Source organism: Colletes gigas, unplaced genomic scaffold (assembly GCF_013123115.1).
Source record: "Colletes gigas isolate AHSC1104 unplaced genomic scaffold, ASM1312311v1 Colletes_gigas_Sc00004, whole genome shotgun sequence".
In the NCBI taxonomy this organism is placed as follows: Eukaryota; Metazoa; Arthropoda; class Insecta; order Hymenoptera; family Colletidae; genus Colletes; species Colletes gigas.
In genome coordinates this window covers 9011681-9038278 of record NW_025106633.1, presented here as the reverse complement: position 1 = coordinate 9038278, position 26598 = coordinate 9011681, and the positions used below count along the sequence as shown (strand labels likewise).

Genomic DNA, 26598 nt, shown 5'->3' with positions numbered 1-26598 from the left:
GTCGATGCAATTGCAAAGAATCCTACGTGCCCAAGATTTGACGTCACTTCAAGGATCATCCGCAGCCTTGATCCCTACGCGAAGTCACACATTGTTTACGTTGCCGTTTTAAACGACGCTGAAAGTGTTCGAGCTTAACGCGTGAGCTCATTATCGACGTTTAAACCCGTCTCGCGATGATTTCAGGCAATTCCTTTTCACGCTCGACGTGTCCAAGGTGGAACAAAAATTTTTGCGAAATCTGACTTTCGACTCGTGTCGCAAGTAGTCGTGAGACAGTTGTACGAATGGAAACGAAAATATTACGTAAAATACAGAACGTTTCATCGATAGCGAGACCCGCTTTAACGATGACAAAAAATAGTTCTCGCAAAGTAATTTACAATGAAAGAATTCTGGTATCTGTAAAATTATAAATAAATTAAATAAAGTAAATTTAGAATTTGAACGTATCGAAATTAAATGGACCTTTTTTTTATACAAGCTATCTGAATTCTTCGTTCGTATCGCGACAAGGTTTCTTCAGTCGTACCAGTACGATTTATGAACTCGTGCTTGAAGCGTGCATTATTCATGGATCCATGAAAGTTGCGGAGACGTACGAAAAGAGCACAAAATCTATTGTTTCGAGCGTGAGTTGTAGAATAAACTTAAGTACGGTGTTTAATAATTGTTGGAAATTTTTCTCTGGTAAAACAGGCCACATCGTGTATAGTTTGCAACGCAACATTTACAAGTTCCCTTCATAAATCTTTTTCTACGCGTGCTTCGAAGGGAATCGCCTTGACACATAATTCACATCTCATCCATAAGTGTCGAATCGTCCATAGTGTATCGCTCGAACAAGCGAGAGAACGAATACTTTTATTTCTAAATAGATTTGAATATTGGAAATGTTGTTATTGACAAACGATGGAGAACCCGAGTTTCGATATTTTTAAACATATTTTTGTGAGATACGGAGGATAATTCTATGTTAAGAATGCTTTGTCCGCGGAAGTCTTCGTCAGATAGTAAATAAGCCATGTCTGCCAGATTGTAAATTGTGCTAATTTTATGCCGTAACGCGTTCAAACGCGGTTTCAGTTGAAATTTACATATTTATCCGAAGCCATGTTTCTGTAACGAGTTAGTTTTCTTTTCTAATAATACCAAGGTCTAGGAAACAAATGCTATTGTTGATCTCTGACTCGACAGCGACGATATTCCGCCGCCATTTTATAATCATCGTTACGAATCCGCGCGAATACATCGTCCATGAATTTTTAGTCGATCGCGTGGTGTTAATCGCTCGTTCTATATTGTTGCGTTTCGAATATTCAAAGAAGTTCCTCGTCTGACGCAAACACGGCCCTCCGGGACGCCCAGACAGCGGACTCGAGGCAAAATCATGCGATTCTCGGCAACGTTAGAGAAACTAAATACGTTTTTGTCCTCCGATGATGAGTCTTGAATTTAATTAGCCGCGAGACACGTGATCCTCTTTTTTTTTTTCACGGAATCTTTTACACGCCGTTCGTCCTTTAATCTATTCCGAACTTCGTCGTTTCTGAAGAATTTCTTAGTTTCAGTCGTTCTACGATCGCCTATTGACGGCGGACAAACAAGCGGATATTACACGGTACACCTCGGTCTGCGATATTTGCATTATGTTGTACGTGTTTTAGAAGAAAAAAGGATCATGTCGCGGAAGTACTGAAACTCTAGAGAACTTCGTTTCTGTGTAAATGAATGCGATACGACCGAGGCAAGAAATAACATTACGTAGCAATATTACGGGGTTAAGGAACAACTTTTACAAGATTCTTAGAATTTCTAAATATTCTCCATTAAAATACGCGTTGTTTGCATCTTGAAACATTAAAATCCTCCAATCCGTTCAGGAGTTATAATTTTTTCTATGTACGCGTGTTGGCCACACATTATATCTTTGGTGAAGAATTTTTTTCTCGAAAATGCGTAGGATTTCGAAGTTATGTCTATTCGCCAAAAATGATTGCAATTGACTCCCGCAACTAAAAATAATTTTTTTAGAACGATTTGAAATTTTTTAATTTGGCGAAAAATTTCACCACCTATTCGAATTTTTTTCTCGAAAATGCGCAGGATTTCGAAGTTATGTCTATTCACCAAAAATGATTGCAATTGACTCCCGCAACTAAAAATATTTTTTTTAGAACGATCTGAAATTTTTTAATTTGGCGAAAAATTTCACCACCTATTCGAATTTTTTTCTCGAAAATGAGTAGGATTTCGGAGCTATGTCTATTCACCAAAAATGATTGCAATTGACTCCCGCAACTAAAAATAATTTTTTTAGAACGATTTGAAATTTTTTAATTTGGCGAAAAATTTCAGTATGTACTCGAATTTTTTTCTCGAAAGTGCGTAGGATTTCGGGGGTATGTCTATTCACCAAAAATGATTGTAATTTACCCCAACAGCTAAATATAATTTTTCCAGAACGATTTGAAATTTTTGTTTTTCACCTAACCCATCCCCTGTCGATTTTTCATTTTTAAATAAATTTGTTCGACGCTGTACGGAAATGTTGTCTAATACTTTTTTGTAGATTTCCATGAGCTCTACTTCGTAAATAAATTTCAATGATATACATTCGCTATTGTAAGAGATCATTAGAATCAATTATTTCTTCCTCGAATCCCCGAAGCCAGAACTATACAAGGTGGCTATGCATTACTGTGTGTAAGCGGAGAGGCAGTTTGATAACACTGGATTGCCTTTTCTGCCCGCCAATACTAATTCAGCGAATAGTTTCTCAACTGACCGTTATCCGTGAGAAGAGGACGCTAAAATCAGCTCCGATTTTTCAGGTCGGTATGGCAGTCAGATTGGGCCACGAAATTTATGATAACCTATGCAACGCGGATCGCAGCCAATTTGCTCATATTATTTAGTTTTTAATTAATAATCGTATAACTCTTAGACGAGTGATACAATTATTAATTAAACGGTAAATAATATTACCCAGGTCTCACCACGTGGAGGTTGCTGCGAATGGAGACCCGCCCTAACCTCACCCTAACCACCCTCCTTTGACGAGGAATTCGAATATCTTTGGATATTTTCTCCTACCAGAAAAGCGATGAAAATTCGACCATTGTTGGAAACAAACAACAAAGGAAGAGTTTTCAGATGAGCTGCCTTCTTTTACTTTATATCTTGATCATGTATCGGCGTTTCGATACTTGTTGCACTTTCTACTGCAATTACTTATTATTATATCAAAGGCTGTCCACGCGTCGGATGAATAAATGTACGAGGGAATTCGTGTTCGTAACGGAAAGCCTCCTTCAATGATCGACCGAGAATGAATGAATTGAACCGCCGACGTCCTATCACGAGATGTTCGCCTGATCCTCGGGGAGCCTCGCGGTGTAGAAACTGCTCAAGGAATGCGTGTAATGCGTGTACGTACACGTCACGCTCACTCTTCGTTATCGTCACGTACGTGGTTCTTCGTCATGTAAGTAGGTACACGTCCCCACTGTTTGCATATGTAAGCGAGGACGAGTGTACATACGCGTGGTCACATTATGTAATTCGATCTAGCGTCGAGGCAAAGTCACTAACGTTCGACAGTAACGTCCAAACGTTCCACGCGGAAGAAAGTAAGCAGTAGGTAGGTACTTAGTGTACCTGTGATCACAGTTACGATCGATCTAACTCTATTCAATCGATGATGAAATATTAAACACAGAGGCATTCCTAAGATACTTATTGCCTGGGTCTTGAATTTCTCTATTTTTAAACATTTTTTGCGATTTTATTGATTTCTTTTCTGGGTTGTCTCGCACTTCACGCCTTAAAATGCACACACCAGAGAGGGCTGTTTATTTATTCGATACATTAACGCTAACAGTATTATACCGTTGATCGGTATAACGATCGAATATCTAATCTTTTAACAATATATTTAGATATAGGTTGAATAGGTTGTAGTATAGGGCAGCAACTTGCAGGATGCAGCTGATTTTAGGAAAAATTCCAAGGATAAAATTAACAAAACGAAGAAATAATAAATTTTCTTATATTTGATATGTCAGAATATGGAAAATACGTTAGAATATACTGCACATGATACAATACTTTGAAGAATTATACATTGCAATTCATTTAAATATATTAAACACATTCTATTCGACGTTCACAATGAGACAAAACAATGGTAGCAGGTTACCTGTACAAAATTACATATTATTATTCGTACACAACCATTAGCTCTTTTCAAGTTCAATAAAAAGGATCATTATTAGATTTCATTATTTATAATGTAACATATTGTATGCTGTATATTCCCAATATTTTAATATACTGTAATATGTCTACTGAATTATAAATATATTCTCCATATTTTATATGTTTTATTGTGTTGAATGTTATTTATATTTCAATCTTAAAGGTACATATTATACATTATTATGTGGATGTATACTAAACTTATAATTGTATTACAAACTTAACCAACTAACAAAATAAAATAACAAAATAAAATAACAAAATTTGGATTTCCAGAAGATCCACAAGTACGATGTTATGGTGTTCACAGATAACCTATAAATATCAAATTGTTACTCCTTATATGCTACTACTTACATCTTGCACAGTAAAATAATAATAATAACTTACCGCAGTATGATCGATGACTTATTGTCACAGCTGGTCAAAGCATTGTTTTCATAATGATACGTGGCACATATCGGTCATAAATTAGACGTAAGTACTTACATATACCTACCGCGCCTCATGTTACACCATGTTCTTCCTTGTTGGGAAACTTGTAGAAAATTTGTAGATTATTTTCAAAAACAGTAAAATGAAAGTTCATACGATACCCTTTGTCACTTGATCTAAATGCTTTATTCGCACCACAAACGAGATATATGATACGACATATACCTCGTCTGTGCTCGTGCTGCACATGCACTTTACTGACGCCATTTTCAAAGTGCATGCGTGAAAAAAGCGGTTTATACGTATGTATTAGGCAAATATTAATTATCCTTTCGGTGACCTTAATCACGTCGTAGATTACATAGTTTGTGAATCGAAACCAATTATAAAAATATGGACGTAATTCGACTCTCAGGTGACTTATTGCATCTGTTAGCAATATTCATTCTTCTTTTCAAAATATGGGAAGCTCAAAGCTGTGCTGGTACATACTACTAATATTATTTACAAAATTATGTATAATCTCTCGCAAGGGACAATTTTTATTAATTTTTCGATTGTATTTTGCAGGTATTAGTGGCAAATCCGAAATTCTGCTTGCGATTGTATTTACAACACGTTACCTGGATTTGGCGACAACATACATTTCAGCATACAACACATTTATGAAAGCCCTTTTTATTATAACAACTTATTTTACAGTCTATTTAATGTACGTGAAATGTAAGGCAACGTATGACCACAAGTATGATACGTTTAGGTATGTTCTTTATGCATCGTATGATCGTAAAAGAAATTGAATAGTTCTCTGGAAAAAGAGGTATACACTAAAGTTCATAAATTTTATAGGATAATGGAAAAACAACTACTACAGTGCAGTGCACTGCAGTAGATGAAAGAGCAACTAGTGTAACATACATTCTTTTCCTAAGGAACGATTCAATTATGCCTTATACGTACAGCAATATTGTTTGTGTATTAGAATAATGTTTTTGCTTGTTATTTCCAGAAGCGAGATTTTAATTATGACTGCACTAATACTGGCATTATTCATAAATCATGAATTCACGATTATGGAAGTTGCATGGACTTTCAGTATTTATCTGGAATCTGTAGCAATATTACCACAGTTGTTTTTGATGTCGAAAACAGGAAAAGCAGAAAGCATTACCTCTCATTATCTTCTTGCCCTGGGATCTTATAGAGCGCTCTATTTAATACACTGGGTTTATCGGTACTATACAGAAGGTTGGTATGATTTAATTGTTGTGGTTGCTGGTTCTGTACAAACAGTTCTTTTTTGTGGCTTTTTCTGCCTCCCGGTGTATTCAAAGTCCATCTATGCGCCCAATGACAAAAAGTACGTTTATACACTTCAAGTGTATAATATATAATAGCATTAATGCTAGAGTAAAATCAATATATCTTTGTTATTAGTTAATCAAAATCTTACATGCATTATTTGATTTCAACAAATTTCTCCCATAAGCAATGAGGGTACAGATACTTATGGGATTAACTGTATAAATATATATGAATGTTATAACTTCAATGTTGCATTCGCCTTGTACAATTATAATACGCGGTTTGTAAATAATCATGGTTTCACTGAAAACAGCGACGATATAATAAGCGTATTTATTGCGAATTGTGATGTACTAGTAATATAATTACCGTCTTTGTAAACATTCGCATACGAAAACGAATGTCATAAGTTGTACGCGACACTTAATATGCTAAAATGTGCGCGTGTCAAAAGCGAATGCACCTATTATAATAATGGATCTTGATGTATGAACACGATATCAATTTCTTCCGCTGGAATCAGCTGCTAGCAACAAATTCTTAAATCTTTTTATATTGTATTTCTATATTATTTTTGTATACATGTATTTAGATATATACAAATATTTATGTGATATACTGTTTTGAATATTTTATTGTATAATTTACATTTTGATGGAATAAAAATAAAAAATATATAAGGTTTCTATGTGATTTCTTTTTCTTTGACAGTACAACTGCAAAAGGTAGTTGCGTTTTCTCGGTATCTTTATCATTTTCTTCACACAACCATAAATTTTCTTTCATTTTTTATAACGATGTTTACTATAGCGACATTTGTAGAAAGCCACGGACATCATTAATTGATTTATCGATCGATCCAACGAAAGAGCACATATACACGGGAAGCTCTAAATTGTAAATTTATTTTCTGTATTACGCGGCCAAATCAATCTCTACATGCCAAGATTTATATATTAATATAGAATAATTAAAATAAGAGGTCTAATGGTACAGGATGCGCGATGGATTGAAATCTTCTTTCAACGAAATTAGTTGTACCGTACGCCGATATTCGTCGACTTGTTTAAGATTTCGATGCACACTTTACCTAAAACCAATCTTGAACTATTTTTTAAAATTCATAAGGGTGTTGGAAAATATTTTTTTTAACATTATTTTCCGAGAAGAATCTTCCTCGTGGCGCCGAAACTCTGACCAGCTTGAGTGGCGCCCTTATTGGTACCAGCCTGCAGGCCGATAAGACCTTCGCCAGCTCTTAATTGCTCCTCCGTGAAATTTCGTTTATTTTCTTCCGCTGGTTTTGGTCCCAGCCAAGGGCCACGCCATTCCGGGTGTCTATACGTCTGTGAACAAACATTTTACTCCAATGCTTCTGAGACTGCAAGAAAGCACGCCATAAAAAGACAATGGTTAAGGAAAGGTAAATAATTTACAGTGCGACCAATGGCGAATATCGTGTTAGTAACTTGCGCTATGTTCTTCCTTTCCATGAGGTCGACCGCCTGGAAGAGATCTACATCAGGTACTCCATATTTCACGCAGGCCTTCTGAAACCTGTAACAATTCAGTAAATTGTTCTCATGATTCTAAAGGCCCGTGACGTGTTATTCTATAAAAGCAGACATCTAGTGTTCGACTAATAGATTATTCGAATAGTCGCAGTCCTATTCTGAATGCAGAGGCATCGCTAGTTTCTGCGACCGCCATTTTGTCGTCACCGATGCGAAACGCCTCGTGATACAACGAATGTAAGGCAGGCCAGTGTCAACGAGCTCTTCCGGTATCAGCAACGTAGAAACAAACGGAACGCACACGACGAGCTCCAAGTTGTTCCTACTTTCCGCATAAAAAGGGAGTAACGCGGAGTGGCCGCGCTGCGCATCGTTCGCCCCACTCTCAGGAAAGCGCTCTTAAACATTGAAAACGCGCCAATTGGCGGCATGCGCACGCGACACCGCGGTCAGATGCAGGAAACACCGTGCACGATGCACTTTGCACGGAGAAGAATCGGTTAAATTACGTTGTATCTAATGATTCTAACGAGATAATGATTGTTCACGATTACAAAACATTGAGAGGTTTAATCAACTAAATAAATATCAATTTCGATGATTACTCGTCTTGTCGTATTGCTTCAAGAACCATGGCAAAAAAAAGCACTCGATCTTCATAATTTAATCTTACATCGCATACCGAAAGATACAAGATAACAAAAATACCAAATAAAAGCATTCTTCTTAGATTGAACATTAATTCGTTAATTTTTTTTTCTATCTGTTTTGACGGTAAATTGACGACTATGCTGCGACCTGTACCGACATACATGAACGATGCGTAAGAAAGTAGCGTCCCCATTATGTCTGTTCGAAGTTCACTGCGACGGTCCCGACCTCAGACTTTGTTGATACTTATTTACCAGGCACACAGGTAACAAGAAGAAGGAGAATGCGGCCCGTTTTCGCGGTAATCGTACAGAAGAATCGTCGCTCTCGAAGCGGCGCGACGATTCGAGGTCAATAATCGCACATGGTTTGATCTCTCGATTCCGACGAGAGTTGGTCATCGATACCTTGCGAAGTCGACTGCGTAGCAGGAAAGTATGAGATCAGAGGAAGCTTAGCGGTATTATTAAATGATACGACCAGTCACGGGGTTCCGGGGTAAATGCCGTGGAGTTTATCGCGATCCTTTTGCCAGAAGGTAACTTTATCTTCTACACTCCGTAGACAGATATTTCAAGACAAAGACAAAACTTTCTCACGCATTCTTTCAAACAAACCATCCCTCAACGCTTCGATAGCTACGTGACTTTAAGTCCTTGGCCATCGACGAGCGTCTCGGGTTTCATTTGTATAAAACATTCTTTCGGGCCACGTGCAGATAACAACGAGCTAACTACCTTCAAAACACTCTCAAAATACTTTAGCGAAACAGCCTAAAAAGTACGCTGTCGCTAAAATATTAAATTCAATTTCTATCTTCGACAATTAATTTTCTACAATCAAGGACTATGTAATACATACTGGTTCAGATTATCCATCATCTTATAATCACCGCCGGAGGTATTGATCTTGGTGACGAGACCCGGCTGCAGTTTGTTCATGAGTTTACATAACAGCACGCCATCCCTTAATGCATCCTCGTAACTTACACCTGTAACACACATATTGCATCGATGAACGAAACAAGTCATTTAACGGGTACATTCAAATTAATTTCGTTTGTAATTATTTTCTCGTTAATTATAATCGTACAATGTTAAATATTTAACCGACGACAGCTGGTTACTTTTATCTCCCCGATGAAAATGTACGAGAAGGGAGGGAGTAAACGGTTGGACAATGAAAAGAATGCTGGGGACCACAGTGGCACCAGGATAACAGAAAAAACCTTTCCTCCCCCGCGTGGAAACCGCGAGGTTTTAAGTTCCGCAGGGAGTGTCATGCGCACTCGGCGCCAGTCATCGATTTTCATTGTCGGCCGCGCGATTATCGGCTCTCGAACGAAACGAGCGACTCGTATCTCCTTTTTTTTTTTTTTACCCTTCTTCCCACCTTTCTGCCTCCCTCTCGACAGTCGGAGATTGCCGCGAAATAATAACAGTGGCTGCGCGGGCACCAACACTCATTCATAGCGCCCCATTATGCCAAGAGGCGCGCCAAGGGGGCATGGCATTTTTTGCCGTCCGGCCGAAGGATCAGGAAAGACCGCCTCCGTCTTTCCATTGCTCGCTCTTTTTGCTCTTGACCGGCGTGTCTCGTTCAGCGCCATCATTGTCTTGTCGTCGTCGTGCCTAGCGTCGAAACGCTCTCGTCGCCATCGAAAGACGCGTGCATCTCGAGTTGCCAGGAGCTCAGCTTCCCGCAAGAGCTTGCGAAATGGTGATGTTGTCAAGTGTGTTTCGTTATGCCAGCTTCAATCCCCCCTCCCCTCTACTCATTTGGTGACGTTTCGAAGTATCGAACCTATCGACATGGCACGCCACCTGGTGACTGGTTGTGTAAATTGTATCGATGCACGAGGCATGAGAGGAAGCGCTGCGGTCGACGGATGCAACAGTTGGCACTTTTCCTCCCGGCGTACGAGCGGTGGTCGTTTTTTTTTTTTTTAATCAACCGTAGAATCACCGTGACGGTTTAAATTAATAATGTTAGGACAGACATCGAAATACACGTGTCCGGTGCTCGGTTTGCGTTAGAAGTTCGTCGAGTCGATTTAGCTTTTAAATTGTTACGTTCCACGTTGGAAATAGATGTTGGTATATTTGTTATTGTTGGAAAGTAACTCATTCGTCGCGTATGTTGCCGCGGTGTCACATTACCGTTCTAAATACGCGATGATAGTGATGGTAATATATGCAGCATCTATGAATATGAAAGTTACAGAGTTACTAAGAAAACATACCGGGCTTCGAGTAGATCCACAGCTGCACTCTCTGCGTATGCATAAATTGTAAAACGGCACGCACTATGCAAATATGTACGAACGTTCCTCGTTGCAAAATTTGACGGTAACGGAAATCGATCTTTATTCTCTCCATCCATCCATTTCATTCCAACAGCAACACACGATTGAGAATTGCAGAATCGAAGCTCTTGGTAATACGAATCTTACAAATTGATTACGTTTCGCGAACAAATTATTGGGACAGTTTGGAAACATTTTTGGACAAAACGACGAGTTTTAACTGTTCGAAAGACTACTACCCTGATCCTGCAAGGACGACGTGTCACGTGGTTTTGCTACAGAGGGGGCGCTACTAAATGCCTACCCTAAAATCTGTTCGCCTAGTACAAAACTGGTCGTGTGCTTGAATTTTCGATTGACGAGACTTCGACAGTCGATCAGGTTCAGATACGTTGGCCAATTCCGTTCGATTAGCTCGAATCGACTCTCGACTCTCGGAGAGGGAACTAAGAAACGATCGATTCGACGCGCAAATATATAGAATCGCACACTGAACCAGAATGTATCTATATACATGGCTGAGTGTGCTGCGTTAAATAACGCCCTTGAAGTGGCCTTGAATCATAAAGATTACAGCTTTCTCGTTTTTTCTGGCTCCCTAATCTCTCTGCAAGCCTTACGGTCGCCTAAAGCTGCTGCGAAAACCAATGTCCGTACATTTTTAACATTAAAAATAATTTTATAAGGTTATTCCATATACCGTCTCACATGGAAGTCATGGTAAACGAGAGGAGCTGACTCTGCTGCCAAATCTGTTCTAGACTCTGACTCTATTGAGATCCCTCGAATTTGCTGATCTTTTCGAACATTTTAAATCGTTGGCAAGAGTGCAAACTAACAACCTGATCAAAGAGCAGGGCCAATGTGAGGGTAAAAAATATTTTCAATTCTTTAACAAAGATAGTGCATCCAGCTGGTATTCTCGCAAAAGTCTAAACAGGGATTTTATCGTTACTCTCAACAGAGTCAGGGCTAACCATTACTGTTTGGCTGAATCTTTAGCTCGCACTGGAATTGTTAATGATCCCAAATGCAAGCGTGGATACAATATAGAAATATAGTACAAATGGTGTCGACCAACTAGAATTTAATGCAAATACGATACAAGCGTGTAACTTCGGGAAAATCTTCGTGATTACTTACAAAAGGACAGTTTCCAGTTATTGTTCGTTACGATATCCAACGCAGGAGCGATCGGGTAACAAACTAATCGTCTCCTACGGTTGGGAATAATTTTTAACGAATATTTTTCTAATATAAAACATTTAGAAGAAAATTCTTTACAAGGGGTATCATCCTTTTAAGCGTAACGTGCTTCGACTACGCGAATCAAACGAGTCGAGCAGACCCTCCGCTTTTCCACGATATCCAGGCAACAGCCGAGAGCAACAGCCAGCATCCGCCTCTGGATCAAACGCGGGTAGATGAAGTAAATAAGCGTGATATGCTGATACATTCCTGGTATCGTCGAAACGCGATGAGATGTCGTAAACGCGAGAAGATGACAGAAAATCGATAAAACGCCTTCCAGATCCAGCACGCGATTCTCCGCGACTCTTCCGCCCGTTTCTTTCGTGGCCAAACAAACGCGATCACGTGATGCTGGCCTGATATTTTTCAGACGTTGCGTGTCTTATTGCTGTCTCCGTTTGTGCCAATACGCGTCAAAAAAATATCGGCTCGCAACAATATGTATTGGCGGATCGAAACTATTTCTACACCTGATGCTATCCTGTTATGTTGACACGTCATGGTCGTCATGTCTCGACAACTTGACGTGAAATCGATAACCGCCATAGACACACCTTTCTTGCATGTTTACAATATTTATATGTATATATTTTCGTTAATTTCCGCAGATGCGAGCAGCCGTCGAATTTACGCGCGAAGTCGGACTCCTAACCTCTGGTAGTTAGCCTTGCATACCGTTACACGTGTAACCAAACAAGGCTGAACACTGTGATACGATTATTTTAATTATCGGGTGGAAAAGAAAAATTGTCGTTTGCTTGAATCGAACTGAACCTGCGACAAAAGAATTAACGTAATACGTAACGTTCGAACGAAATGTTTTGGTATCGAGTCGGTGTAAGCAGCGCGGGTTCTGCCTTCGAGACACAAGCTGTTTTAGCCTGGTATCGATTTTACGTCAGTTTCACGTCATAAAGACGTCAAACACACGGTTTTCACCAGGACAACATCCCGGGGCTGAATTTACGACTAGCGTCGTGCAACAGGTCCCGCGGGAACGAATGCAGGCGCGCGCAGAATTCACTTTCCCTCTTATTTTAACAAACTGTCACCCCCACAACTTCCCCACTCCGTGGCCAAACCTTTCGAGACAAAGTCCTTGCGACGACGGGACGCCTGGCCTCTTCAAAACTTTTCCATGCACTCTTTCGTACGAACCATCCCTTGACGCTCGATAGCTACGCGACTTTAAGGTTAGGGTCACGCGAACGTCGAAACGACGCGCGTTTCTATGTTTTTTCTTGTCTTGCAGTTGAAAACAACCGAGACAAACATAGGAACGCTGGTCTCGTCTATCTTCGTTGTGCTCGATCGCGAGATAAGGAAGAACCTAAGTCCTTGGCCATCGACGAGCGTCTCGGGTTTCATTCGCAGAAACGTTCTTTCGGGCCACGTGCAGACCATCGTCCCACGGCAGATAACAACGAGCCAACTGTCGTCGAAATAAAATAGTTAAATAAGTTTACAAATTTCTATTCCCTATTAAGATCTGAATTTATTCGGAGAAGAGTATAAAGTTGGATTTCATTGATCGATCGAAGAGGAGGACGCGGTCTTTTCGTACGCACCCCTGTATGAAATATAGCTCGAGGCAACCACTTGTTGCAGTCGGTCATAAATCTACCCCGGGGCTGTAATCCTGGTAGGCTTGTCTCAGAATGACGTCATTGACGATCTTTTGACGGACAACTGACACCCGTTGACGTCCCGTCGAAGTGCCTTCGATCGAAACGTATCATCGAAACGCATCTCCTTTCGCAGGAAACGTTCTTATTTTCTCGACATATCCGTTACGAGGGGTGTGCACGAACACACGGAGAATAAGCCCTTCGTCGGTGAGACGACCATAAATTCATCTACTACCCATCGTTGCTACCCTAGTAACTACGAGCTTTCGTGACGTCACGCGACGTTACGTGACGAGCTGTTCGACATATCGACAGCGCCTGTCGTCTCGGGCACCCTTCGAAAACAATCTTGACGGGCTGCAAAGGGGTTACTGTCTGAAACGGATCGATCCGTCGACGTTGACGTCAACGTGGCGGGCAAGCTATAAATCCCTCAAACGTCTGCTGGTACCCTGGTGCGACCAAGCTACTTGTGCCACCGTGACGAACGGATGACTGACATTTCCCTCCCTCGAAACTCTTCGCTTTCATTCGTTGAACTTTAAGGTGCCCCATCCACGGAACAAAGCAGTTACGGGTCAGGAATTTCTTACGTCGTCGAAGTGACTTTAGCCTCTGCGCGATGTCACCCAACGTTTACACGACCGATATAAATACAATAAAAAAGTATAAAACGAGGCGCGGAGAGCAACAAAACCGCGTAACAATTTTACGGTTAAAAGGAAAGTTCGATCTTTGTGTGGAACCCTTAATGCACGATTTTCTCTACGAAGAGGAAAGTTGAAGGGGATGCGAGAAGACGGGAAGAAGAAATGACACAATGCAATGTTTGTGACTTGACTATCTAGGGTTTTGTATGCGACCCTGATACATTGGCGTCCTTACGACGTAACATGATGAACAGATGACGCTAAATCAATACACGTCGTCGGCAAACAACTGATTGTTCAACGTCGTTTAACGAAACTCCGAGCTTGGGGAGCTTTTCATATTTTTTTTTTATGTAATCAGCAACAAACTAATTATTACGATTACGCGAATACCGTGTACTTTCAATTATAACAAAGACTTCCTATTTTTAAACATCCAATATCTCAAGATGTTATTTTTTCTTATATTTATATTTGTCAATTGTTTACCCAAATTTATTTGCCTATCGTTCTTATCGGTTACGTTGCTACGTATACATCTGAACGTCTTATGACAAACTGTTTCCAATATTCTTTTAATACGTTTGAATATGCAAATCCGATACAATTTTCCCTCTCCCCCGAAAAATATTCCGATTACGTAAACCGTTACGAGGGTCGTGTTCAGCATGCCTCGCGAGCTTCCAGGAACAGGCTAACATCTACAACCGAAAGATTCAGGAATTCTGGAATACATCAAATTCCAATCGTGTTATCAGAACGATCAGCGATGTTAGGGACGAGTCGGATGGAGAGGAAGCGTAATGACCGCAGTAGCAGTCGAACGCCGGTAGTAAGTTCAATTTTAAACGAGTCAATAACATCAAAAGCTTCGAATACCCGGCTCGCATCAACGCATAGAGCTTTGCTCGCTGTAAGGCTAGGTGGAGCTGACACGGTGTAACGCTCGAACAACGCTTACGCCGTTAAACCGAATTTGCACCTCTTTGTTTCAAACGGGTTGCACTACGCGTTAACTGCTCGTCCGCTTCACACAATATGCGTCGCCAAGCGTCCGAGAACACCACGTGCATTCCAAGAACTCGTTCACTCGTCTCGCGCGACCGATAATCTAACGTAAACATCCTCTCTACGGCTCTCAAGCCGTTCCAAACACTCGTCATTCACTCCCCTGAAATATTTTTAACAAAATCATCTTGTCAGACGATGTAAGAGCCAAGGTCTTGCGAGATTAATTCTAATTGGAGACCCCTGATGTTCTTTGAATACTTATGGATTTTACCACGTGATTTTCTGAAAATAACCTTCCTTTTTATTATGTGGGACGATGTGCTTATGGCAGGTGCGCCCTGAATCTGCAAACACCAGGCTCGCACTTCATCAAGGAAGCTTCTCCGCGAACAAAACTACCCTTCCCACTCTCCGAGAATTCCGCGAAGGGTTTCAAACGTAGAGTAAAACGCCAAGCGAGGAAGGTGTCATCGTTTGGCCACCTTCGTCGTACCCTCCATGCTACCAGGGTGGCAGCCAAACACGGAAGTCAGCGCGCGGATCTAAATGTTTACGCTTAAAAGTTTTTCCAACGTGAAATCGTTGTAATGCTTTTATATGCTGTCGATCGTCAACGAAAAGATCGCATTTTTTCGATTTCCAAGAGTTATACGCGAATCTTCGGATCGCGAGGCAACGGTATGATGAAAAGAATGCAGACGGAGAGGAACCTTATTCTTTTCTCGTCCAAACTGAAGTGTGCGTCCACATGTCTAACACGGCGATTGCGTCGACGCTGGCGTATTTTTCAAATCAGGGTTGCACGTTAGACGTAGGGGTTGTTACCCACTTCTCGTTCAATAGGGTGGCTCGAATGACGTAACAAAGCGCGCGTTTTAGTAGGAGAACATACGCGTACGGAGGATGGATCCTACCCCTTTGCAATCGCGGTCGTCGACTTCGTTCACCTGTGGAATCCAACCCCCCCACCAATAGCTCGCTTTGTCAGAAAATATTATCGTCCATTGGCCTCGGGATCTACGATTTCTACGAATCTACGAATATCTCCGACTCTTGTAAATACCAATGACACGCGTATCGGTCTGTCGAGAACGTCGAACGTTTTTTAACGTCCGATTTGCCATTCTGACGCGAAGAGACGTCTCGCGGATAACTGACCTAGCGAACAAGCTTAACCTTTGCAACGTCACGCGGTCTGACATTCATACCCGGGAATTATAGGGTTCTAGTTAGCCTCGCGAGCATGTCGCGCGAATCTCAACGGGGGTGGTGATACTGACACGCTTTTGAAACCACACCACCTCCGGAGAACAGGAGCTTATGCACGACCACGTGTATATCAAGGGAGTGGTATCATCGATAAAGTTCAATCAAGCGTGCGTACGGATTCTCCGGCCAGATTACGCGATATTGTCAAAGCTCTGTACCACAAGGTTACGCGAACGTGTACGATGTCGCGAAATTCTAAATTTACTCCACGCTGTTCATCCATGTAGAGATACTTCTATTTTATAAGGAACATGTAATATTGTATTTTTATATTTATTTTACCTGGTGGAAACTTCTGTCCAACTACCGTCTCGATCCATTGCTGGGCTTCAGCTTCCTGGCTTGCTTCTCGTTTACCAGCAACCTACACACACGTTAAAAGCACTATTTTAATACAGTTCAACGATTATGATTTGTAATTCGGGGAACAAGATGATTTGACTCGCGCACTAAAATTAACGTTAACGAAATCCAACGCCGAGACCTTTATAACGATTATATTAATAATTCTATTTTTATACGTGTCCACGCTTTCCTTCGTTCGTTCCGTTTGTTCCTTTGCGCTCGTTTCTCTTATATTTTAATTCAATGTTATCAATATTTTGCCCGTTTATCTTAATACGTTCTCTCTCGTGATCAATGTTTATACAAATATAATGTCATCCAAAGATAACTTGTTTTCCAAGTTCCACCGCTTTCCCTCTACGCGTTTGTCGAATAGTTATTATAGATTATTTTTAAATGGAGGCAGGTAACCTCCGATAATAGCTAAACATTCATGTGAACGTGAAAATTAACAAGAAACCTTAGCGAATACTTCGGGTATTGGTAATTTTGAGATTTCTGTACCACGAAATCAACTTCAATAAAATTTATTTTTATCATAAAGACAATCAGTTTCCGCAGAAACTCTCAAAAATTGCCGTAGCCGATGATATTTCACATCGTCATGGCGGGGTATTGGTAAAAGTTTTCAACTAGCAATAATCGCACCTCGGTAGAACCTCATTGGTTACGATATCGCCACTGCGCAAAGCTGACGAGTTCGTGTTTCTCTGCCCTACTAATAACAGCGCTGCACTCTTCCAACAGCGAGAAATCTTTCTCCCGCGCGTCCACCTGGTGGCAAATTCGGAAACTGTCGGAGCGAGTGAACATGGTGCACCCAATTTGTCGATTCGCGTGAGATTAAGTACCGCGATGAATTCATATTACCATTTAATAAAATACAATCGAGCTTCATGACGGTATAAAAATAAATAATCTTTAAAATGACAATCTATAAAAAATGTTGGCAGCACGAATCTTCTATCGATTATTCTAAATACTTCTTTATCATAGAAGACAGTTTTCTAGGCATCGTATATTAACCTCAAATCGGTGTATTTACAATCGAGAGTAAGTCAAGTTGGTTAAGTATTTGCTGAAAATGCATCGTCGCAGGAGAACACGAGAGGAAGAGGTAGCACTTTAAATACGCATGTAACGATGCCTTGCAATGGAGTCTTACTTCATTCTTTCTTTCTTACGTAGCCAAATAAATGTCTGTTACTTCTAGGACGAAGGGTTAGAATAATAATACTAAGAACATTAATTACTTGAGAGTTCGTATATCAATCGTTCAGAAACAAGATTTAAAGGCTTAACTTCGATGACGTCCATCAATTTGATTTCTGTTACATAAGAAAATGTTCAACGTCGAAGTCGTGCCGCAGAATCGTTCCAGACGATTTTCGTTGCGTTACGATAAACTTGGAAACAGCGTCGATTGACGGGATCTAAACTCGTCGATGGTCTCACCCTTCGAAGTGGCTAGAATCCAGAAATTACGACGCCTTGCTTATCGGCGTTTTCATCTGGCGTTCGTCCACGGACCAGTTAACCATCCTTTCTTGCAAAACACACCCACTTGTTCGAACTTTTCCACTTGGTTGAATTTCCCACCCGGACACGCGACGTCAGCATTCGTAATAACGACAAACGGTCGAAAGCAACGATACATCGATCCTAAATGTGTAGCCTGTTTGGATCGCGACCTATTTCTATCACTTTGCAACCGAATATTTTACGCCGATGAGGAACATCGAACCTTCGCGAAAGACGATCCCCTAACGCTTCCACGTTTCTAGATTATTTCGAAGAACGGATCGATTGTTCGAACGAGATTGTTTAGAAAATGGACATCCTCGTCCATTTCAATGATTTCGAAACCCGTGATCGACAATTTAATTCCGAACAGCTTTTATTTGCGACAAAATTTTAGTAATTACAATAAACTCTGCACGGGTAAAAAATGATCCTAAATTAATGAACGAGTCTGGGGAATATAAGTGACGGACACCGGCGTCCAAGAACGGACCAAATCAGTTATTATATATGTACCACTTTGACTTCGTGTCGCTTCTTGTAAATAGGGCTACAGTGTCAAGATCTGGCCGCGGGGGCGGGGGTGTGGGAATACTCGGCGGGCAGTAAGCCAAAAATCACTCGGTCCTGAATGTCGGCGGAAAGGATACGCGGAGGGGAGACCGGCATATAGCGTCGCGACGCACCGCGTCCGGACTTAGTCTCTAGTCCAGCGTCACCGTTCAAAAGTCGGAAGTCCTGCAGTGATCGAGTAAACGGCGATCGACGAAAGGGAAAAGGGGAAAACCATGCCGGTACGTTTATCCACGTCATCGACTACCGGTTTTGATATTCGGTTCGAACGGGGAACAGTGATAAACGTACGTACGCGTACGCGCGATAAATTACCAAAATTATCGCGGTGGTCGGCTTTAACACCGATAAATGGGACTCTTAATAGCCGGTGCATTAATTTCTATCGCGACGGCACCACCAGAAATCGCGGTTATTCGTAGAATCCTAATTACGTTTGGACCTTGGGCTATTTCGTTCTGGCGATTCTCCCAAGATATTGAATTAATCTTGACACCGGGGAAACAGAAAGTTTCAAAAGAAAAACAAAGAGAAAACGATCCGGTGACAGCGTACAATAGCGATCCGTATCAGTATTTCGAGCCGTCTGAACGCGACAAGGAGCAGACGACCCCGTTCGTCCCTGGATCGGATTTCAACGCTTATGGTAGTTTACAAGCGTCGTTTCCGTTAATTTCTCGCGGGGAATTCGTAACGGTCCGTTTTTAGTTTCACCGACGAACGCGTTCCGGGCCGCGGACGCGTCAGAAATCGCATAATTCCGTAACTGCAATTTGTATCGACGATCGCCTTTGACGCGTATCTCCTCCTTCATCGCGCCCGAAGTATTTATATCCTAAGATAAATAGCCTTACGTAATATCTATGTTTGCCGATCCTTTCAAGCGAAATTACGAATACGAAAAACATCGACGTCGATTTCGGCAACAATAACACGAAAGTTGGAGGAAACGCAGCATATTCGTGAATGCTAGGTTGTTCGAAACGAATAAAATAATACGGTGGAGAATGATAACAAATAACCGTATCCAATTGTAGCTGGCAGAAAAATCACAACACGGAACCAATCGTCTTGGTAAAATTAGCCTGCAGAAATTAAAGGTTAACTTCTAGAGTATTCACGGTGTGGCCACATTTCACACATGAAATATTACACCCGACACTTTTCCTCTTTTGTCTCCGCTGATTCACGTCTCAGAAAAGGCACACGGCATCATTCTCGGAAGGTTTTAGCAACATGACATTAAAACCTACGACTCTATGTCACGTTGTGTATTTTCGAATCGATCGTAAAATTGGCACGAAACTACGGAATTAATACGCGAACGGGATCAAACGTTAATGAAAATACATTTTACGAACGTTTCAACATTTTTTACTATTTTTTATTAATTCGCGCGCCTCGTACACCGTACAAAGAAATTATTACGCGTAAACTTGACAACGTAACCTAAAAAAGAGAGATGGGGAAATAATAGAGCATATACACTACCGTAACGAACATAATAATAAAGACAATAGCGAAATAATAAAGAAGAAACACGATATAAGAAATAAAATTAGAGATGGTGATCATTCTGCGAAGGGTGAATCTTATATTTCATTCGTCCGTCGAAAGTTTTTCAAAGTTTAATGTAGAATCATTTTACGCGTGGCTGTCGCTGTCGGGAAATGCCAAACGAAAAGATCACATTTCGAATATCTGATAAACCGTAGAGAATGGTCGAACCAATTAGTAAGGTTATGTTCTGCGCCGCGCAAAAGAATGCCCATTCATGTGTACCGCGATCTAACGCCGCGTCTCGGGTCACGAATGCTCGACTTGACCAATTTAACGTTAAATTTAGTGAATCGTTGCACCACGTGTCGTGTTCGTTAAACGTCCTCGGGAGACGGATACACCGGGGTTTCCAACCGGCGAGAATCGTCGTTCCTCTTGAGAATGAAGCTTAAAATACACCTCGAGAGAGAGTTCGACGAGGAACACGTTGCTCCCGATGGCTTGACACTTCGCAGACAAGCTGGAGATTTCTCTCCGGAATGGCCGATCGTCCGCGGTTAGAAATCTAGAACGTCGGAACGGATCCGTTCAAAGCTGTTCTATCGTTTGCTCGTACAGCGTATAAACAAATTCCCGAATAGCATACCGCGATATGCAGGATCTAATTTCGCGAATTATCGAGGCTGATCCCCGCTATAAATACCGATCTATCGGGAACAGAGGAATGCCAGATTTCATTTACGTTGGATGACCGGTTGTTGGCATCGTAAATCACTGTAAAAGCAGTTAACAAAATTTGCTTACGTTTAACGCGCAGGAACCACGAATTTCTTCTCGTTCGCTCAGACGTACGACCCCCGTAAAATTCGTTTAAAATCCTAACCCAAACCTAACCTCCGAAAAATCGTGAATACGTATCCGCGACGCTAATAGCCCAAAAGGGAAGGCATTGAAGTGAAATCATTGTCAATCTGCCAACGGTATAATTTCGTCCTGCGAACGATTTTACTAGAAATCTGTAAAATTCACGCGGGTTCACACGGCACGGAAACAGGTGGCCAGCAAACCGAACGTTGTCGTTTCATGCCAGTTTTAATAAAAGCCGACGAATCGGCCGACGTATTTTATTTTCGATGTTCGTATTACGTCCCGGTAATGTAACACCCGTTCTTCGCGATCTATTTCCGTTTTCCGTTCCCACTCCCGCAACAGTTTTTTAAATCTCCCGTCGATACTTCGCTAGGACCATCTCAAGTTCCCTTCGCCATCCATCGATCGTCCGATCTAATTTTAGAACGCTTAAGGGGTTAGTCGAGCCACGAATTCTTCGTAGAACCATTTCCGAGATTTTTACATGTTCCAATAGCTTAGGTTAGGTTAACCGACGCGTTCGCGTTGTTCACACAACGTGGAACAAGTAATTGTTTCGTGGTGGGGAAATATCTTTATTCAATAACGTATTTTCTGTTCCAATTTATTCGTTTCTTTAAAAATTAAAAGTTGAAGAAATTCCTTATCACTATTTCGACTAGAAGATGTCTTTTGACGCAAATAACTGAAAATATTTTTATAAGATTAATTGAGGAAAAATGAAACTAAGAACGAACGTTTTGCTTTCAGGCTCGCAACAAGGAACAAGAAACAGAGGTGTTGGCCTGGATCGAGGCTGTTTTGGGCGAGAAGCTCCCGCCTGGAAACTACGAGGACATACTGAAAGATGGCGTCGTTTTGTGTAAGCTCATCAACAAATTGGCGCCAGGGTCGGTAAAAAAGATCCAGGCGAAAGGAACCAATTTCCAGCTCATGGAAAATGTTCAGAGGTGCGTGGTATTTTTGGATATTGAATTGGAACATCTATACTAGGTGTCCCGTTATAAATAGACCACCTTCGTGTCTTCGCTCTTTCGTATATTCAAAAGAAGCGTTAATTACATGACTTTCGGATGGGGAAAAAAATGGCAAAATGTTGACGACTTAATTCCATCATCTTCCAACAGATTTCAAGCCGCCATTAAGGAATATGGTGTCCCACAAGAAGAGATCTTCCAGACGGCCGATCTCTTCGAAAGACGCAACATCCCACAAGTTACGCTTTGCCTGTACGCGCTTGGTAGGATCGTAAGTATCTGAATAAGTCACGAGATTTCTGTTTGAAACTTTGAAAGGGGTTGTTAATTTTTTTTAATAAAATGTCCATCGTCTTGGATCGAAAATCCCTTGTTTATCGTACGTATCTACATAATTATTTGTTCGATACAGACGCAGAAACACCCCGAGTACCAAGGACCAAGGCTAGGGCCGAAAATGGCCGACGAAAACAAAAGAACGTTCACGGAGGAACAGCTACGGGCCAGCGAGGGACAGGTAAATTTACAAATGGGATACAACAAAGGTGCCAGCCAATCTGGTCACGGAGGATTCGGCAACACTCGACATATGTAAACGTGATCTTTCCGATCGATATATAGGTGTAGAGTGCTACAAATGAAAAATACCACCGATTTGAGATGTTCTCGTACGAGTCCGCGATTATCTCGACGGACATTTTAGAAATACGTAATCTCGGAAACGTTGAGGAAAATAAACACACCCAATTTTGTTAATCAAAGTACGTTGCGGGAATTGTATTATGTTATAGTATTCTTTGTGTACGTAAATACGATGTATCATAAAAATAAGCGATATTAATTGATCAATGCAATCTCACGACGTACCTTTACACATTACACATTATACAATACTTGCTGAACAGTGTATACACACATGTACACGCACATACGCACACATTTACACAAATACACATACACAGCCACTTAAACCCTTTTTTGATTAAAAATATAAACGGTAATATCAACGTAAAATTAAAAAAAAAAGGATCAAACAAGACTTTGAGTCTTTCATCTATTTTGTCAATTCGAATCGATAATATATATTTATATATTTAATATATACAACCAATTGTCCAGTCGTAATTTGCTAATAATATATGTAAACGAAACAAATAAAGAAGCAGTGTTGCTATTTTTTATTATCTGTATTATTATTACTCTAATCCTGCTATTAAATAGGCAATTATTTAAAATATATTTGAAATTTCATCGTTAATTTAGGGTAAATAGACTAGTAAAAAAAATACTTTAATAATTAAATCTTCAGAATATCTACAAAAAATTTTTCAAATAAAATAATTAATAATAATTCTTGATTATTGTAAGAATTATATAGAGCTATTTTCTCTAGGCCAACGAAACTAATTTTGAAACCGTAAAAACTTCTTTCGAATTATATTTTCCACGCAATGTTACAGAAACAAGGGCGAAGAAAGATACCGCGATAATTGAAGATTCTTCTGTCGTAAGACCAGGCCTTGCCAAACTTTTTGAAACATTAATACACGCTTCTTTTCGCGGTTAATGTAGCAATAATGACTCTGGTCTTAAAATAACGTGTTGTACGATTTGCAAAAATTGTGAAACCAATGTGTTAACGTTCCGTGTCGGTCAATTTTCGGTGTTTTCCAAACCAATTTAACATTCTTCGTTCGTTGTGGAATTTAAAAAAATTGAAATTGAAATTTCGAATAGCACAAAATTCTCGGCAGTTATGCGGTTCCAAGAATCGTTCCAGCTCGTTTGGATTTCTATCTCGTTCACGGAGGCCTCGAGCGCACCCTCAACTTGGCCGAGTTAATTTCGTCGCGCCAACTACGAAAATAACGGGCAGTTTGTTTGTAAATAAACGTAGCCGCGAGACTTGTGTGCTGTCATCGCGAAAGAAATTTTTCAAGTTTCACTCCCACTCCCCTCGTAGGTAAGAAAAACATGTTCAAATTGCAAAATTTAATTGAAACTTTTATTTAGCTTGGCACGTAACGGCGCCTTTGAATTATTTTTGGATCGCGCACGGTGTACCAGCACGAATCCAGCTAGACCCACCATACGGTACAGCAATAACAGTAAAATGTAATAAATTAATACGTATGTAGATTATTGTCAACAAGTTTCCGATGGAAGGAAATCTTGTATTCGATTTTTCATAACGCGAGACATGTCGCGACCAATTTCCCGATCAACGCGTTCACGCGACACGAATCCGTTCGTTCGCGACATCGGAAGCCGTTAAATTCGTTGATTTATGAACGAAAAGCAGGGATGAAAATGAAACGACCTTCGCGAAGAACGACACGTTGTGGTCCCACGTGTAAATCAAAATTAGTTTAGCAGTGCATTCGGTGACTCAAGATTTATAACCTCTCCAGAATTAGATCACTTTAAGGAAAACTCGTAAAAATATTCTGGACATGTATGCCGTGAGTCAGATGTTCGAAATAGATGGACTTGTGGAAGGATACGTGTACAAGGAAACTATGTATTATAACGCGGAATTAACGACTTAAAAATCTATGTTCCTAAACTCGTATAATTATTAATTTTATTATCCGTATACGAGAATGTCTTCCAACTTATAACATATGTATGTATATCTGTGGTAAAAAAAAACGCATACGTTAATCATACAATGCCTGGGAATATTGTTACAGCTAAAAGAAATGGTCTATTTTGTCAGAAAATGTTGATACTTTGGTATTTCTACCCGATTGTCTGAACAAAGATTATGATTAAATCTCTATCTCTTTATGTTTTATAAACGAACTAAACTACGGATATATTAATTACATAAATACCCGATCCAGTATCCGTAGAATAGAGAACCCTAGTTTATATTGGTGAAGGGATATAAACACCGTCGGGTATTTTTAGTAAGGCCAGACGGAACACTAATAATGCCCTCAAGTTGACATCTGATGCACCAGACCGTGAAACTTAGGATCACGACAGAAAGTAAATAGAAAGTCGCGTCTGTACGAACGTCGTCAAATTCCATTGTATCACACGCATTTATAATGCACGACAATTTTCGGTACGAATCAATTTCGGCGGACAAATGTTTTCTAGCTTAATTGCAATAATTCTTTAATGCAACATTACGATGAAATACAATATCTACTTCGATCCGATTACACTTTCCCGTAAGTAAACGTACGCACCGATGATGGATATTTCGTTCTTTCAACGTTATCACGATATTTCGTTATAACCTAAGATCACGGTCGTAAAAATCGATTTGCAGTTTTACTGGAAAACGTGACTTCGAACGTGAACCGCTATTTGAAGGTTATGCGTACGTATCGGTACCACTGGCACTGTTTATATCGTTCATAATTTTACAACGCGAAGACGCACTAACTGTCCAGTATGACGCGTAATAAACCGACAATTTTTCTAACGTTACTCACCTGCCAAAGAGGACGTCCAGGCATGATGAATGTGGCTTGCAGTCGTTCTTTTACAATTACCGAAACGTTAAGGAGTCGTCGAGTCGACAGAGCCTTAATCCACTCAAGCACAAAAAGTGTGCTCTCGGCCCTCGTGCTGCGTATATATGCGTGACAGGTACGTGCTTGTGTTGGTAACCGTGGGGGCGCTTCTATATATGGACCACTTACTCACCACACAACCTACCCTGCTTTATACGCGACCACCTCCACCGGCATCTTCTTGAAGGCGTTCTTAAAGAATCACGTGAATATAGCTCTATCAACTGAAAAATAATGCGAGATTCTTTTTTTGTTAACAGGTTGACTACCATGGTGGTCGGTACCCGGCACATTAAAATCATTTAAAATGGAAAATACTTAATACTTATAAAATTGTAAATAACGATACTTCAAATAAAAATATTGGGTACACCATATAAACAACACAAAAGTATCGCTAAATGTTATTAATCGTTGTTAGAATTCGATTTTTGCTGACAATAATTGTATCGTGTGATAATTGTAAAAACTTTGGTCCTTTGTTCAAATACGATTCGGATTTATTATCTATGGAGTATTTTTAAAACCGATTTACTTGAAAACAAAGGCCTGTACGAGAGAGTCAAATTTTTGACATACCTGTTCGAGATGAAGTGACTCTCGGCGAGATAGTATCACATATTTTTGCATAGCTTCTTGTAACATAGCAATGTGTATATATCACAATCCTGGGGTAAACTGAGATTTCAACGGTAGCGTGGCCGAGCGGTCTAAGGCGCTGGTTTAAGGCACCAGTCTCTTCGGAGGCGTGGGTTCGAATCCCACCGCTGCCATTAATTTTTGCTTCCGTTTACAACGACGTGACGATGGGCACACGCGTTCGTGGATCATATTCCACAAAGCCTTTGCGTTCGGTGGTGAGCAATTAGCAGAAGAAGCTTGCGGCAGCGTCAGCTCAGTGGGTTGCGTCGGCACGCGGCGCCGTGGTTCACACCTATGAGGAGCCCACGTTGCAACAGGAGCTTGCCTAGCGACTAGTGGACCGAAGCGCCATCTGTCGACT

The 26598-nt window shown here is 40.6% G+C and overlaps 3 protein-coding genes and 2 non-coding genes across 5 annotated transcripts; 3 read left to right on the top strand and 2 right to left on the bottom strand.

The window, feature by feature from the left end:
* The first annotated feature begins 4750 nt into the window (after positions 1-4750).
* Positions 4751-6550, top strand: LOC122394743 (ER lumen protein-retaining receptor-like). Its single transcript, XM_043391842.1, has 3 exons — positions 4751-5179; positions 5266-5455; positions 5705-6550. The coding sequence occupies exons 1-3, from the start codon at positions 5089-5091 to the stop codon at positions 6087-6089; spliced, it is 666 nt and encodes a 221-aa protein (XP_043247777.1). The 5' UTR covers positions 4751-5088; the 3' UTR covers positions 6090-6550.
* Positions 6551-6715: 165 nt separating this feature from the next.
* Positions 6716-26501, bottom strand: LOC122394744 (muscle-specific protein 20-like). The gene is made up of 6 exons (XM_043391843.1): positions 26175-26501; positions 25515-25819; positions 16562-16643; positions 9027-9156; positions 7437-7557; positions 6716-7346 (listed from the first exon to the last, which is right to left on the bottom strand). Exons 2-6 carry the CDS (start codon positions 25536-25538, stop codon positions 7155-7157), a joined length of 549 nt encoding a protein of 182 aa, XP_043247778.1. The 5' UTR covers positions 25539-25819; positions 26175-26501; the 3' UTR covers positions 6716-7154.
* Positions 17177-17317, bottom strand: LOC122394910. The gene has a single exon (XR_006258940.1). It is a non-coding gene; the product is annotated as a U4 spliceosomal RNA (small nuclear RNA).
* LOC122394745 (muscle-specific protein 20) lies at positions 18784-23249 on the top strand. The gene is made up of 4 exons (XM_043391845.1): positions 18784-18939; positions 21839-22038; positions 22216-22336; positions 22478-23249. The coding sequence occupies exons 1-4, from the start codon at positions 18934-18936 to the stop codon at positions 22658-22660; spliced, it is 510 nt and encodes a 169-aa protein (XP_043247780.1). The 5' UTR covers positions 18784-18933; the 3' UTR covers positions 22661-23249.
* Positions 26287-26368, top strand: Trnal-aag. The gene has a single exon. It is a non-coding gene; the product is annotated as a tRNA-Leu (tRNA).
* Positions 26502-26598: the final 97 nt, after the last annotated feature.